General features: G+C 46.0%; 5 protein-coding genes across 5 annotated transcripts; 3 read left to right on the top strand and 2 right to left on the bottom strand.

The window, feature by feature from the left end:
• Nucleotides 1–477: 477 nt before the first annotated feature.
• On the bottom strand, nt 478–1,738 carry LOC133392008 (uncharacterized). Its single transcript, XM_061649794.1, has 2 exons — nt 1,682–1,738; nt 478–1,578 (listed from the first exon to the last, which is right to left on the bottom strand). The coding sequence occupies exons 1-2, from the start codon at nt 1,699–1,701 to the stop codon at nt 729–731; spliced, it is 870 nt and encodes a 289-aa protein (XP_061505778.1). The 5' UTR covers nt 1,702–1,738; the 3' UTR covers nt 478–728.
• Nucleotides 1,739–3,646: 1,908 nt separating this feature from the next.
• LOC3290017 (brachyurin) lies at nt 3,647–4,626 on the bottom strand. Its single transcript, XM_556314.3, has one exon. It carries the CDS (start codon nt 4,590–4,592, stop codon nt 3,690–3,692), a length of 903 nt encoding a protein of 300 aa, XP_556314.2. The 5' UTR covers nt 4,593–4,626; the 3' UTR covers nt 3,647–3,689.
• A 1,772-nt stretch (nt 4,627–6,398) lies between these two features.
• Nucleotides 6,399–7,356, top strand: LOC1276347 (brachyurin). Its single transcript, XM_315684.3, has one exon. The coding sequence runs from the start codon at nt 6,422–6,424 to the stop codon at nt 7,313–7,315; it is 894 nt and encodes a 297-aa protein (XP_315684.3). The 5' UTR covers nt 6,399–6,421; the 3' UTR covers nt 7,316–7,356.
• A 921-nt stretch (nt 7,357–8,277) lies between these two features.
• On the top strand, nt 8,278–9,257 carry LOC3290018 (brachyurin). Its single transcript, XM_556312.3, has one exon. It carries the CDS (start codon nt 8,301–8,303, stop codon nt 9,198–9,200), a length of 900 nt encoding a protein of 299 aa, XP_556312.3. The 5' UTR covers nt 8,278–8,300; the 3' UTR covers nt 9,201–9,257.
• A 2,586-nt stretch (nt 9,258–11,843) lies between these two features.
• Nucleotides 11,844–14,599, top strand: LOC1276346 (medium-chain specific acyl-CoA dehydrogenase, mitochondrial). The gene is made up of 4 exons (XM_315683.3): nt 11,844–12,089; nt 13,004–13,262; nt 13,336–13,436; nt 13,507–14,599. Exons 1-4 carry the CDS (start codon nt 12,075–12,077, stop codon nt 14,389–14,391), a joined length of 1,260 nt encoding a protein of 419 aa, XP_315683.2. The 5' UTR covers nt 11,844–12,074; the 3' UTR covers nt 14,392–14,599.
• Nucleotides 14,600–14,939: the final 340 nt, after the last annotated feature.

Raw genomic sequence — 14,939 nt, 5'->3', positions numbered from 1 at the left:
TCGAATTGTAGCAATGTGAACAATCGTACTTAATACGAACAGTAATCTAATGGAAGAAGAGTAATGTGTTACTATATCGACCTGATGTGTTAAAAGGTTAAGGCCCATTTCGTGATCACAAAATGGTATTAAGAGTGGAATATGCGTACCTTATAGCCCAGTGGATCATCGTAGCAAAACTTTTGGCAAACTACGCTTGACACCTCCTCGATCACTCATGACGCCTGACACCGACCAGTGGGTTATTTAAGGTAGCAAATAGCAGGAACCGCGATAATGAAGCAGTACTTAATTCTGCATTGGAGTATGCAAAGAAGACTTCAAAAAACAAGGACGCATCAACATCGAGCTGATAAAATGCTAATGATAATGAGATATACACCTGTAGAGGTATTGCAACTGTTTTACATCGGCATGGCTTCTATATGTAGTTTCGTTCTAGTACAACATGCTATCTTGAAAGCAGAATCACGTGTGAGATTCTCCTACAAAAATACTTCATCATAAAACAATTACAATCATCTTTCAGTATACAAGGTCTTTGGCTTATTAAGCTATCTTTAATCATTAGGCAGCAGCCACAAAGTCAGAGTTGACCTCAATGCGATCAGAATAGGTTTGAATTGAAATATAGATCTGCGATTCCAGTAGCGTCTAACCATAGTCTCCAAACACCGTGTTTTGGTTTCAGTTAAGGCTCTCGTAACTATATTTCGTCTTAAACCCGATTACAGACCAGTTATGGTGGACAAGTTTTGCAAATTATTTAAACATTCGGGAATAGTTTTCATCGGGTTGTCCATAAACGTAACCAGCACAATCGATGGTACATGCCAGTGACACATGTCCAACCCGGTCAGCTTGTTGTTTTCAAGCCTCAGCTGCTGCAAGGCATCGTTCACCAACCGTCCCGCTATTGATTTTATTCTATTTCTGTGCAGAAACAAACTGTTCATTTGGACAAACACATTGAACAGCTCGATGTTGACCGTTTTAAGCATGTTTGCTTGCAACGAAAGTGCAACGAGAGAATCGTAGATCGGGCAATGCTGCGTTGCGGTATTGATGACGTAGCGTATCTTGTTGTTCGTTAGGATCAGGATGTTGAGCTCCCGGTTGGCGCACAAGCTCGCCATATCCAGACCGTCGATTTTGCACGATCCCATTTCCAACTTTCGCATCCGCTGTGCGTTTTGTATGGTACGGGGAATCTTCTCTAGATTGCACTTGGTAACCATTAAATAATCCACCGAACTGTTGGCTACCACATCGATCCGCTGCACGCTGGTATACACGACCGTTAGATTGAGCGTCGTATTTGGAACATCGATCCACTTCAAAGCGGGAGAGTTTCTAACGTCTACATTTGTGACGAATCTAGGCAATGTCTGCATAACTGTCTGATCGAGGTGCTCCAGCAACATGTTCTCAATGCTTAAGAAGATCACGTGTTTTGGAATGTACTGAAATACGAACGCATCAACATGCGTTTTAAAGTCAAAAATGATGCATTTTTGTTCAAAGCACTTTGTTCGAATTGTAGCAATGTGAACAATCGTACTTAATACGAACAGTAATCTAATGGAAGAAGAGTAATGTGTTACTATATCGACCTGATGTGTCAAAGGGTTAAGGCCCATTTCGTGATCACAAAATGGTATTAAGAGTGGAATATGCGTACCTTATAGCCCAGTGGATCATCGTAGCAAAACTTTTGGCAAACCACGCTTGACACCTCCTCGATCACTCATGACGCCTGACACCGACCAGTGGGTTATTTAAGGTAGCAAATAGCAGGAACCGCGATAATGAAGCAGTACTTAATTCTGCATTGGAGTATGCAAAGAAGACTTCAAAAAACAAGACCGCATCAACATCGAGCTGGCAAAATGCTAATGATAATGAGATATACACCTGTAGAGGTATTGCAACTGTTTTGCATCGGCATGACTTCTACACACGTAACAGATGCTATGGATTAGTAGTTTCGTTCTATTACAACATGCTATCCTGAAAGCAGAACTTCCTCTCAACTGTGTGTTCCGTGTGAGATTCTCCTACAAAAATACTTCATCATAAAACAATTACAATCATCTTTCAGTATACAAGGTCTTTGGCTTATTAAGCTATCTTTAATCATTAGGCAGCAGCCACAAAGTCAGAGTTGACCTCAATGCGATCAGAATAGGTTTGAATTTAAATATAGATCTGCGATTCCAGCAGCGTCTAACCATAGTCTCCAAACACCGTGTTTTGGTTTCAGTTAAGGCTCTCGTAACTATATTTCGCCTTAAACCCGATTACAGACCAGTTATGGTGGACAAGTTTTGCAAATTATTTAAACATTCGGGAATAGTTTTCATCGGGTTGTCCATAAACGTAACCAGCACAATCGATGGTACATGCCAGTGACACATGTCCAACCCGGTCAGCTTGTTGTTTTCAAGCCTCAGCTGCAGCAAGGCATCGTGCATTAACCGTCCCGCTATAGATTTTATTCTATTTCTGTGCAGAAACAAACTTTTCATTAGGACAAACACATTGAACAGCTCGATGTTGACCGTTTTAAGCATGTTTGCTTGCAACGAAAGTGCAACGAGAGAATCGTAGATCGGGCAATGCTGCGTTGCGGTATTGACGACGTAGCGTATCTTGTTGTTCGTTAGGATCAGGATGGTGAGCTCCCGGTTGGCGCACAAGCTCGCCATATCCAGACTGTCGATTTTGCACGATCCCATTTCCAACATTCGCATCCGCTGTGCGTTTTGTATGGTACGGGGAATCTTCTCTAGATTGCACTTGGTAACCATTAAATGATCCACCAAACTGTTGGCTACCACATCGATTCGCTGCACGCTGGTATACACGACCGTTAGATTGAGCGTCGTATTTGGAACATCGATCCACTTCAAAGCGGGAGAGTTTCTAACGTCTACATGTGTGACGAATCTAGGCAATGTCTGCATAACTGTATGATCGAGGTGCTCCAGCAACATGTTCTGGAGGCTTAAGAAGATCACGTGTTTTGGAATGTACTGAAATACGAACGCATCAACATGCGTTTTAAAGTCAGTAACGATGCATTTTTGTCCAAAGCACTTTGTTCGAATTGTAGCAATGTGAACAATCGTACTTAATACGAACAGTAATCTAATGGAAGAAGAGTAATGTGTTACTATATCGACCTGATGTGTTAAAGGGTTAAGGCCCATTTCGTGATCACAAAATGGTATTAAGAGTGGAATATGCGTACCTTATAGCCCAGTGGATCATCGTAGCAAAACTTTTGGCAAACTACGCTTGACACCTCCTCGATCACTCATGACGCCTGACACCGACCAGTTGGTTATTTAAGGCAGCAAATTGCAGGGTCCGCGATAATGAAGCAGTACTTAATTCTGCATTAGAGTATGCAAAGAAGACTCCAAAAAACAAGGACGCATCAACATCGAGCTGATAAAATGCTAATGATAATGAGATATACACCTGTAGAGGTATTGCAACTGTTTTGCATCGGCATGGCTTCTATATGTAGTTTCGTTCTAGTACAACATGCTATCTTGAAAGCAATACTTCCACTCAACTGTGTGTTATGCGTGGGATTCTTCTACAAAAATACTTTATCATAAAACAATTACAATCATCATTCAGTATACAAGGTCTTTGGTTTATTAAGCTATCTTCAATCCTTAGGCAGCAGCCACAAAGTCAGAGTTGGCTTCAATGAAATCCAAGAAGAACGATACGCGAGCGTACACCGACGGCATGCCGATCGCACAGCCAGCAGCAGATCCGAACGACACAACACCGACCTGAAGGCTTCCTCCGTCCTGGACGGCAAGCGGACCACCCGAGTCACCGTTGCACGATGAGCGACCACCGGCCCCGCTCAGGCACACATTCTGGGGCTCGATCACGACAGCGTTCCATTGGGCAATGCAATCAGCGTTGGTCAAGACAGGATTGGTCGTGAACATCACAACAGACGAGGTAGCTTGGCTAGCGTCCGAGGTGCGTCCGAATCCGGACACGGTACCGGTGAAGCCACCGAACTGGCGAGTGTCCGAGCGGGCCGGCAGACGGGCAGGCTGGATACGATCGGTGAAGGTGATCGGAGAGTTCAAGCGCACGACGGCAATGTCGTTGCGGATGTTGGTCAGTGTGTAACCCGGATGAGCCCGAATGCCAGCGGTCGAGAAGGCAATGCGCTGCTGGGATGGTTCCGCTACATCGCGATTATGAGCTCCAATGATTGCAGTACCTCCCAGAGCCAGAGTCGAAGCGCCCGAGATGACGCAGTGAGCAGCGGTCAGGATGTAGTTGTTGGTCAGGACGGAGCCACCGCACAGACCGGTACCGGTCGGGAAGTTGCTCAGCAGAGCGATCTGGTACGGGAACTGGCCGGGCGTCGCTTCCTGACCGTTGACGATGCGGTGCGACGGCAGCTTCGTGCGGTAGACCTGCAGCTCAGCCGGCAGGCGAGCCCAGTAGTGATCGAACTCCTCGATCGGGCGCACCTGGGACCAATCGATATCGATCCATTCGGCGCTGGCGACGGCGAACAGAGCAACTAGAAGCGCGAATGTTTTCATCCTGACAACTCTGAATGAGGGAAATGAATGAAGGAAGCGACACGGAAGTATCGCTTTTATATCTGCTCAGAAACTGCAACGCTTAGATTAGGTGGTTTATCACAGGAACTTTGGCGAATCATCCTTTCTGTTGGAAGGAAACTCTCGCTGGGGAAGACCATCGCACGCGTTACTTGCAAGATTCGATTTCTGATAACGCAAAAAAGGATGGGAAAGTTCACCTGGAAATACCGACTGCGAGTTCTATGACACATTGCAGGCCAAGATAATGGCGAACCATGATGCAATACGTACATTTTAGGTGTTTAGATAAATGATTTCAGGTTAGGTTAGGACAATATGGAGATGGAGATAGGAAATCAGATACAATTTTCTTTCCCGACATTCCAGACATATGTTTTGAACCAGTTATTAATGAAGGCGAAGAGCAACATGTGGTCTATAGATCTCATGGAATAGCTTACAAAACTTTTAAAGAATCTGTTTCATGTAAAGACATAGGCATGGTTCGGTTCCCTTGTAGAAAAATTTCCTCGTAGCAACGACTAACTGTAATTATTTTTACTAAGATCCGATACCCTGTATGAGGTAAGCATGACGGGGGAAGTTGTAACACATCAGAACTAATTTAAAAAAAAATAGACAAATGTGAATAAGAAGAACAAAAAGAAGAACGAGAAGGGTATAATAAATACAAAAAAAAAATAATAAGATCAACAGTAAAGACAATCAAGGAGGATAAACAAGAAGAAGATAGTGAGTAAGAAAATTAAAAAGAAGAATAAAAATATGATTATGTTTATGTGATGGTGATGATAATGATGATGTGATGATAATAATGATAAAGATGATGAAGAAGGAGAATAATAAATAGGAGCATGCAACAGAAGAAGTACAAAAACAATAACAAGTAGATGTGACGAAAACAGGATGAGAAGAAAACGATCAAAAGAAGAATAAAATGAAGAAGAAATAGAAGAATTAAAAAAAGATAAACCAGATTTTTACACAACTTGAAGGCATATGGCATTTGATTATGATAATTATGATTATGATTATGATAAATGATTTATTCTGGCATAAATGATTCTTTCTGATGATCAAAAGCGAGTAAAACGGTTATTCAAAATGAGTAATATATTTTCACACTTGCTAATGTCACTTGCCAATGACACTCGCTAATGTAATGGGCTAATGTAAATAAATACAATAATTGTAGATAGTGATCTATTGAACTGGCGGGTCTGGTGCTATAGTCATAAACTTGTACGACCTAACAACATGCTCGTCATGAATTCAAACCCCCAATGGACCACGACCAATGGACCCCAATACGTAGGACTGACTATCCTGCTATGGGAAAGGTAATCCATAAGTCACTGAAAGCCAAACCCACAAGTGGTAAAGGCAAGTCTTGACCGCCAACGAAGAAGAAGAAGATCTATTGAACATCTTTTCCTTCTCCTAACAGGAAGTTTTAATCGGTCATATATGTCTCCATTTAATTGATCACGCTTACAAAATTGCGAATACAAGCAGGTACAGATCTAAGTATTGAATTATTATCTAAGCTCTGGTGTCACGTAACTGCAATCTCTTGCAACCTCTCATTTGGTATTTCCAAGTGAGCTTTCCCACTTTTTGGCGTTATCACGAAAACGAATCCTGCAAGTAATGCATGTCATAGTCTTCCCAAACAACAGTCCTTCCAACAAAATAGATGATTCGCCAAAGTTCTTGTGATAAACCACCTAATCTAACACTTGCACTTCTTGGTGGAGTATAAAAGCGATGCTTCCGTGTCGTTTCCTTCATTCAGAGTTGTCAGGATGAAAACGTTCGCGCTTCTAGTTGCCCTGTTCGCTGCGGCCAACGCCGACATCGATTGGTCGAAGGTGCGCCCGATCGAGGAGTTCGACCACTACTGGGCCCGTCTGCCGCAGGAGCTGCAGATCTACCGGTATGCTCAACCGTCGCACCGTGTCGTCAACGGCCAGGAGGCTACGCCCGGCCAGTTCCCGTACCAGATCGCTCTGCTGAGCAACTTCCTCATCGGTACCGGTCTGTGCGGTGGCTCCGTCCTGACCAACAACTACGTCCTCACTGCTGCTCATTGTGTTATCATGGGCACTTCGACTGTGGCTCTGGGAGGTAACGCCATCATGGGAGCTCACAACCGTGACGCTCCGGAACCGTCGCAGCAGATTATTGCTTTCACGTCCGCGGGCATCAGTGCCCACCCTGGCTACTCTTCGGCGAACATCCGCAACGACATTGCCGTCGTGCGCCTGAACTCTCCGATCACCTTCACCGATCGTATCCAGCCTGCCCGTCTGCCGGCCCGCTCGGACACCCGCCAGTTCGGTGGCTTCACCGGTACCGTGTCCGGATTCGGACGCACCTCGGACGCTAGCCAAGCTACCTCGTCTGTTGTGATGTTCACCAGCAACCCGGTCATGACCAATGCTGACTGTATTGCCCAATGGAACGCTGTCCTGATCGAGCCCCAGAATGTGTGCATGAGCGGTGAGGGTGGTCGCTCGGCCTGCAACGGTGACTCGGGTGGTCCGCTTGCCGTCCAGGACGGAGGAAGCCTCCAGGTCGGTGTTGTGTCGTTCGGATCTGCTGCTGGCTGTGCGATCGGCATGCCGTCGGTGTACGCTCGCGTATCGTTCTTCTTGGATTTCATTGAGGCCAACTCTGACTTTGTGGCTGCTGCCTAAGGATTGAGGATAGCTTAATAAACTAACACATTGTGAACAATGTGAACAATGCATATGATTGAAATCAATTATTTTTCTGTTTAGGTGTCTGACCAACTACCATCCAGTACTAGGATTTTATCCAAAGATTTACATTAGATCTTACTTAGGTTAGACTACCCAGGTGACATTTGTTCTTAATTTGTAATCTATTCGATTGGTGCACGATACATCAGAAATTGAGCATTTGTGTGTGATCAACCGTGTTGAAAGTGCCATAATGTCGTGTGTGCATGTGTGTGATCTTCTTCTTTTGATGGAAGATGATGTCGGTTTCATTTTTCACGTTCCGCGTTGGACGTTACGCCAAAAAGAAGAAGACAAATTAACGACACGACCAAGAATCAGAAATCTCCCAGCAAAACAAAGAAGTTAACAACAAAAATCCTTGTCACAGTCAATTTTAAAGAGCTTTTTACAAAACTCCCTTTAAGTGGTTCGAAAATGTCACGTGAGTTTGTTCTAAATACTCGAATTATTCATCATCTGTATCACATTGCATATGATGCCTTTTTTAGAATTGGTATAATTTGCCAAAGTGTCTGTTTATCTTATTCAATCAGATACACTCTTGCATGGTGAGGCGCAATCGTTTAAATCAGCTTTAGCAAACAACGCATAGCGGACTCAATATCACGATAGAACATTACACTCCACTTTCCTCTATCAAACAGGCGATGAATATCGCTCAAAAATAAAACATTGATACCGGGTTTACGGTGAAAATATCAAGTCATCCTGGCGTCATTATTTTTGGCACACTACAGATAGCCACTTATCATGAACCGAAATGGATTTGCCGTTATGACTGGTGCCGGAATTACCCAAATCAAAGAGACCAGTGCGTGTGTTACGCAGACCAGATTATCTTGCGCACGATAAGCCGCTCCAGATGCGTATAAAAGACGCGGCCGGGGCCACCAGTCAGTACACAACAACCGTCAGGATGAAAACGTTCGCGCTTCTAGTTGCTCTGTTCGCTGTCGCCAGCGCCGAATGGATCGATATCGATTGGTCCCAGGTGCGCCCGATCGAGGAGTTCGATCACTACTGGGCTCGCCTGCCGGCTGAGCTGCAGGTCTACCGCACGAAGCTGCCGTCGCACCGCATCACCAATGGCCAGGAGGCTACGCCCGGCCAGTTCCCGTACCAGATCGCTCTGCTGAGCAACTTCGCGACCGGTACCGGTCTGTGCGGTGGCTCCGTCCTCACCAACAACTACATCCTGACCGCTGCTCACTGCGTCATCTCGGGCGCTACGACCCTGGCCACGAGCGGTACCGCCATCATGGGAGCTCACAACCGCAACGTGAACGAGCCCACCCAGCAGCGCATCGGCTTCACCTCCGCTGGCATCCGTGCCCATCCGGGATACAATCCGACCAACATCCGCAACGACATTGCCGTCGTGCGCCTGAACTCTCCGATCACCTTCACCGCTCGCATCCAGCCGATCCGTCTGCCGGGCCGCTCGGATTCCCGCCAGTTCGGTGGATTCACCGGTACCGTGTCTGGATTCGGACGTACCACCAACACCGGCGCTACCTCGCCCGTCGTGATGTTCACCAGCAACCCGGTCATGACCAACGCTGACTGTATTGCGCGCTGGAACACCGCCCTGATCCAGCCCCAGAACGTGTGCCTGAGCGGAGACGGTGGTCGCTCGTCGTGCAACGGTGACTCGGGTGGCCCGCTCACTGTCCAGGACGGTGGAAGCCTCCAGATCGGTATTGTGTCGTTCGGATCTGCTGCCGGCTGCTCGATCGGTATGCCATCGGTGTACGCCCGCGTGTCCTTCTACCTGGACTGGATCGATGCCAACTCGGACTTCAACGCCCAGCCTTAAACTCTTCACTGTACAAAAGATGCATTAAATATCAACGATTTTCTTTACACCTGAAAAGTGTTTATATATTTATTATTGAAGCTTCCATCAAATTAATTCCTTTATTCAGTGTTCACGTGACTGCATGGTCCCTCACGGGAGTGCGGGACTAACCATCCACGGGGCTCTTGGCGGCCGATCAGTTTACCCAACGTTTCATCCGCCACTGGGGGGACCTCAGAATCGGGTCTAACCGATTTCCATGCCCTGTTAGAAATCGAATACGATTCAAACGCTGGAATCAGAATCGGGGTAAAAAGTACTTATAACCCAGCTTGCGCGCAAGTGCTAAACTTTCATGCAAAATGAATGAACATCTCAGCCGGGTTGGGACGCACAAAAAAATGAAATTGGCTTAGAAATTTAATGATATAACTTTATAAAATACGTTTCGTAAAAAGTACAATGGTTGACCTTAACTTAGAGTTTAAATTTGTGTGGAAAATACACAATAGCGATAAACTTCTCTTCATGAGATTCCGGATGTTTCAATTTTGACATTTATGCGTTTTTTATCTGAGACTGTACTAATAAGCCAGGATGCACGCAAGTTTTAAACTTGCATGCAAAATGACAGAAAATATCGTCAGGATTACACCACGCATTACGATAAACGTATTTTACAATGTTAAATCATTAAAATAAAAAAACAAATTTCACTTTAGCGTGCTCTATTTCCCAATCGGGGCGAGATTTTAAGTACGTTTGCATGCAATTTCAAAACTTGCGTCCTTGGTTATAAGTACTTTTTACCGCTGAATTACTATTACTATTAATACTGTAACAGTTGCTACTGTAGTGGAACTTTATTACTGTAGCTTGTACATCCTCAGTAAGGTGTCTTCCTCCATCTAGGTTCAAACTGTTATGATAATAATATTATTATTTATTTAATTCAACAGACACAGTGGCCTAATCAAAAATAAATAAGAAAGCATGAAATTTTACAGGATTTACAAATTAAATAAAGATGTTCCACTACAACCACAATTATTGTAGAAGTGATAATAATAGTAAAACGTAACATTACATAGGTCACGGCAGGAGTCGAAGTCAATCTTTAAACTGCGCTCAAGATATCGCAAAGTCAAATGCATCAGATTGAACTCGGCAGACATACTAATCATAGGGTCTGACCGACCAGCACCGGATCGAAGCTAAGGTATCCGCAGAATATTTCTAGTCCTACCCAGGCGAGACGGTGCAAAAATGTTGATGCGAGACAACAGAGACGGTGAATCGATGGCACCGTTGAGAAGGCCACCGATTAAAAGGCACTGTGCCAAGGCCAAGGCCTAAAAGACGGCATCGTGCAGCATACGATGGAAGATTGAAACGGTCGCGCCAGGGAGGAAAGCGTAGAGCATAGCGAGTAAATTTGCACTGAATTGCTTCAATCTAATCAATGTTGGTAGCATTTGTCGGGCTCCAGAGCACGCTCGCATATTCTAGCACCGGTCATACGATGCTGCAGTAGATGGCTTTGATGAATACCGAAACGCGAAATTCTTTGGTTGTCCTGAAAAGGACACCAAGCAGTTGGTTTCCTCTAGCAATGACATCATCAGCATGCGCTTTGAAAGTCAAATTTGCGACAAGCATAACATCAAGATCCATCACCCATGCTTCCCTTTTCTCAGCAGTGTTAATAATAATAATAATAATAATACTAAAAATAAAAATGATAAGAGCAAAAACCGCAGCAAAGGCAAACTTCCATTCAGACTTGAACCCACGACGAGCATGTTGTTAAATCACGCGTGTTGACAACTGTACTGCGGGAGCCCTATATTATAAACCGGCAAATATTTTCTGTAGCCCTGTAACCGGGTCAAATTCACTAGTCTCAAAGATAGAGCATCCCATAACAAAGATATTCTGCTATATCCAGTTTCGTGGATGGTATGATAAGAGTAGAGCAATTGGTTGATAAGCAACTATAGGCAGAATTCAATAGTTGGACACTTTTTAGTTGGCATGCTTTTTAGTGGAACGCTCGATAGTTGGGTAACAGTTCAATTCAAAAGCATGCATTTGTATGGAAAACCCGATTTTTGAAAAATTTACAAAAATCTCATGGATGCTGAAAAAAATTTCAGAATTTTTTCATATGGAAAAAAGGTGCCAACTAAAAAGCACTTTTTCAGTAGTTGGCAGGGAATCGAGGTGCAACCAGTGAGTTCGGACTGTAATTCATTGTGTCAACTTTAAAAAAAAGTGCCCATTTTCAAGCTCATCGGAAACTCCAAAATTGTATGCAGGCAGACGGCACTGTCAGAAGTTGCATGAAAGAGCAATCTTCAAAACGATACGAAATATTTCACTATCTCAGCTCGAATTGCATCGCATTGGCTCGATCGGTAAATTCGAGCAGTTTGAAGGCACGCGAACAAATTAAATTTGATGGTTTGTAATTATTTTTTTTTTGCACCGTCGAATTCCGCAGTGGATTCAAATGGGAGAATGAAATCAAATTCATATAAAAAAAACGATACAAATGTACAATCAGATGAGATGTCACTTTAATGCGCGTCATTTGTTAGAAAACTAATTTCACCACCTCTGTCATTCATGCGCATGCTCATCACAACGAATGTTCATTCCGACCGAATGAACCCGCTCGTCAACAGGGTACACAACACACACACACACACACACACGCACGCACAGCACCTAACTTCATCTGTCACAATCCAGTCCGCCACACACGAGAGCCGTCGAGGTGGTTGACCAGTCGTGTTGCGCCGCCGTAGTTATTAAAGCAAAGTGATCGGAACGTTCTAGTGGTTTTGCACTTGTACACAGTCGTACCAGATACTCAACAAACTCACAACAATGGCACTGTCCCAGGTAGGTATCGGGAAGGGCCCAGAACGAGCGTTTCTCAATCCCCCGTGTACACATACACGAAGAGCATAGAGTGCATAGTTTTCGCGTACGGCACTTTTTGCGCGACCTTTGAACACCGCGAGCGCGTATAGTGGCGAAATTCATACTGCTCGCGTGGACTTTGGAATCACCCCCCTCTTAAACCCTCTTCCCCACGCTCCGCCAACACCTTTCATCTCACTATCGCGAGTCATCATTGTGCTAAAGGGGGGGATGATGTGGTGGTGTGGGGGTTTCTTATCGGAATCGTACCCCGCACGGGGCCAAAGTTCCCTTCTCCCGGATGGTTACATGCGAACCCTTTCCCGATTTTGCCACTCCGGCAAGCAATTTTCGAGGAGGTTAACCGGTAGTGAAAGTATTGAAATTAGGCCATAATCCCAGTATGGGACCGAACGAGCTGGTTGAGGGATTTGTCCTTAAGTCAGGATTGATAAAGAAACCGGTTAAAAAACGAGTGAGGGGGTAGTCTTATCTCTCGTTGGTCTGGTTGACCGAAGTCTTGTGATCAAGGTGCGCTTCCTACGTCGCTTCCCTTGGCCTTTCGGTGGGCCGTGCTGAGATAGCTGGCGGCGGTGGCGGCGGCGATAAGGGAACATATGCGCCCCACTGCCATGCAAAAGCGCAGTGTGTATGTATGTGCGTCTCACTGCGACGGTCCATCGAAGTATGCCGAGTGTGCCAATTTCTATTTCCTTCCCCCCATGCCCGTGTATGCAAAAAAATCAAAACAAACGCTGTTTGTTGTTTACCTTTTTTTGCGGCGGGAGGCGCTTTTTGCACACCTTCTTCTTTCCTCCCCAAAACCAAACAGGTTGGACGAGCAGTATTATCAAGATTACTAAACGCTCTTTCCTTTTACCGCTTCTTTACAGTTTATGAAACTGGCCGCACGTCCAGCATGCCGTGCGCTGTCGTCAAAGGCGGCCCCCGCACTGGACGTTTCGTCGACCGGGCCCTGCTTTGCGCTGACCGACGAGCAGCGCGAGATCGTGGACCTGACGAAGAAGTTTGTGCGCGAGGAGATCATCCCGGTGGCGGCCCACCACGACAAGACCGGCGAGTACCCGTGGGCCATCATCAAGAAGGCGTGGGAGCTGGGCCTAACCAACAGCCACATCCCGGCCGACATTGGTACGTGTGTGAAGAGCGTTTGCGCTTTGCGTGGCAGGAGCTTTATGATTGATCATTTACCTTCGCTTTGCAGGTGGAACTGAAATGTCGATCGTGACGAGCTGCCTGGTGGCGGAACAGTTTGCGTACGGCTGCACCGGCATCATGACCGCCATCGAGGCGAGCGGGCTGGGAGTAAGTGTTTGCGATTGAAGATTGTGGAAATGACTTGCCCTAACTAATATACGCCTGGTTCCCTTCACAGCAAACACCCGTCATCATTGCCGGCAACAAGGAGCAGCAGAAGAAGTACCTCGGCCGGCTACTGGAGGAACCGCTCGTGGCGGCCTACTGCGTCACCGAGCCGGGCGCCGGCTCGGACGTGAACGGGGTGAGAACGCGCGCCGAAAAGAAGGGCGACGAGTACATCCTGAACGGGCAGAAGATGTGGATCACGAACGGTGGCGTCGCCAACTGGTACTTTGTGCTGGCCCGCACCAATCCCGACCCGAAGTGTCCCGCCTCGAAAGCGTTCACCGGGTTCATCGTGGAGCGCGATACGCCCGGCCTGACGCCCGGCCGCAAGGAGCAAAACATGGGCCAGCGGGCGTCCGACACGCGTGGCATCACGTTCGAGGACGTGCGCGTACCGAAGGAGAACGTGCTGGTGGGCGAGGGTGCGGGCTTCAAGATCGCGATGGGTACGTTCGACAAGACGCGCCCGCCGGTCGCGGCCGGTGCCGTCGGGTTGGCCCAGCGCTGCCTGGACGAGGCGCTGAAGTATTCGCTCGAGCGCAAAGCGTTCGGTGTGCCGATTGCGGCCCACCAGGCAGTTTCGTTCATGCTGGCCGATATGGCGATCGGCGTGGAGACGGCCCGGCTCATCACGATGAAGTCGGCCTGGGAGGTGGACCAGGGCCGCAGGAACAGCTATTACGCCTCGATCGCGAAGTGTTACGCGTCGGACATTGCGAACAAGATTGCGACCGATGCGGTGCAGGTGTTCGGTGGCAACGGTTTCAACAGCGAGTACCCGGTGGAGAAGCTGATGCGCGACGCGAAGATTTACCAGATCTACGAGGGCACGTCGCAGATCCAGCGGTTGATCATCTCGCGCAACATGATCGATGCTGCCAAGCAGCAGGCGTAAGAAGCGGCGGCGTTTGTCGCTGACGGTCGTTTGTCGTACTTCAGACACATCTCGTTATACAGTTATACAGTGGGCTCGATGCTACGCGTGCATTATTCGTTTTTATTTCTGTTTGCTTTTTCCCCCCTCCATGTTAAGATCATGCATCACTACAAAAAAATGGTAACCACATAGACTGGGTGTAATAAAGATCATATTTTCTTAAGGACGATTGTTGCACGTTTTTTACGATGGAGGATCGAGGGTGAATGAGAACATTAAAAAAAATTGCATAATCATGTAATTATTCGATTCTAGTAGGTATAAAGAAATATAACAGGAATTGGAGAAATATAACAGGAATAATGACTGATACAATTATAGAATAAATAATTTATTAATCATGACCAACAGTGAACCCACTGTACGCTTCTTGATTGTAGCACAGTGGTCGATATTAGGTCTCCACAAACATTTTTTGTTTACTTCAAGAGTAGTGGAAAAGGCAAAAAAGAAGAGATTTAACATGACAAAAACAATATTTTTAAATATTTGTTTTAATATTTTTT

The sequence above is a fragment of the Anopheles gambiae genome, chromosome 2 (genome assembly GCF_943734735.2).
Source record: "Anopheles gambiae chromosome 2, idAnoGambNW_F1_1, whole genome shotgun sequence".
Classification (NCBI taxonomy): Eukaryota; Metazoa; Arthropoda; class Insecta; order Diptera; family Culicidae; genus Anopheles; species Anopheles gambiae.
Note: the sequence above shows the minus strand (reverse complement) of the source record. Positions and strands in the feature narration are given on the sequence as shown.

Excerpts from the sequence above, each read along its gene's own strand:
- LOC1276347 (XM_315684.3), top strand. The coding sequence starts at position 6,422 with ATGAAAACGTTCGCGCTTCTAGTTGCCCTGTTCGCTGCGGCCAACGCC.
- LOC3290018 (XM_556312.3), top strand. The coding sequence starts at position 8,301 with ATGAAAACGTTCGCGCTTCTAGTTGCTCTGTTCGCTGTCGCCAGCGCC.
- LOC1276346 (XM_315683.3), top strand. Across the intron at positions 13,263-13,335 it reads CCACATCCCGGCCGACATTG|GTGGAACTGAAATGTCGATC; the intron begins GTACGTGTGTGA and ends TTCGCTTTGCAG. Across the intron at positions 13,437-13,506 it reads TCGAGGCGAGCGGGCTGGGA|CAAACACCCGTCATCATTGC; the intron begins GTAAGTGTTTGC and ends TTCCCTTCACAG.
- LOC133392008 (XM_061649794.1), bottom strand. The coding sequence starts at position 1,701 with ATGATCCACTGGGCTATAAG. Across the intron at positions 1,579-1,681 it reads ATGATCCACTGGGCTATAAG|ATTACTGTTCGTATTAAGTA; the intron begins GTACGCATATTC and ends TTCTTCCATTAG.
- LOC3290017 (XM_556314.3), bottom strand. The coding sequence starts at position 4,592 with ATGAAAACATTCGCGCTTCTAGTTGCTCTGTTCGCCGTCGCCAGCGCC.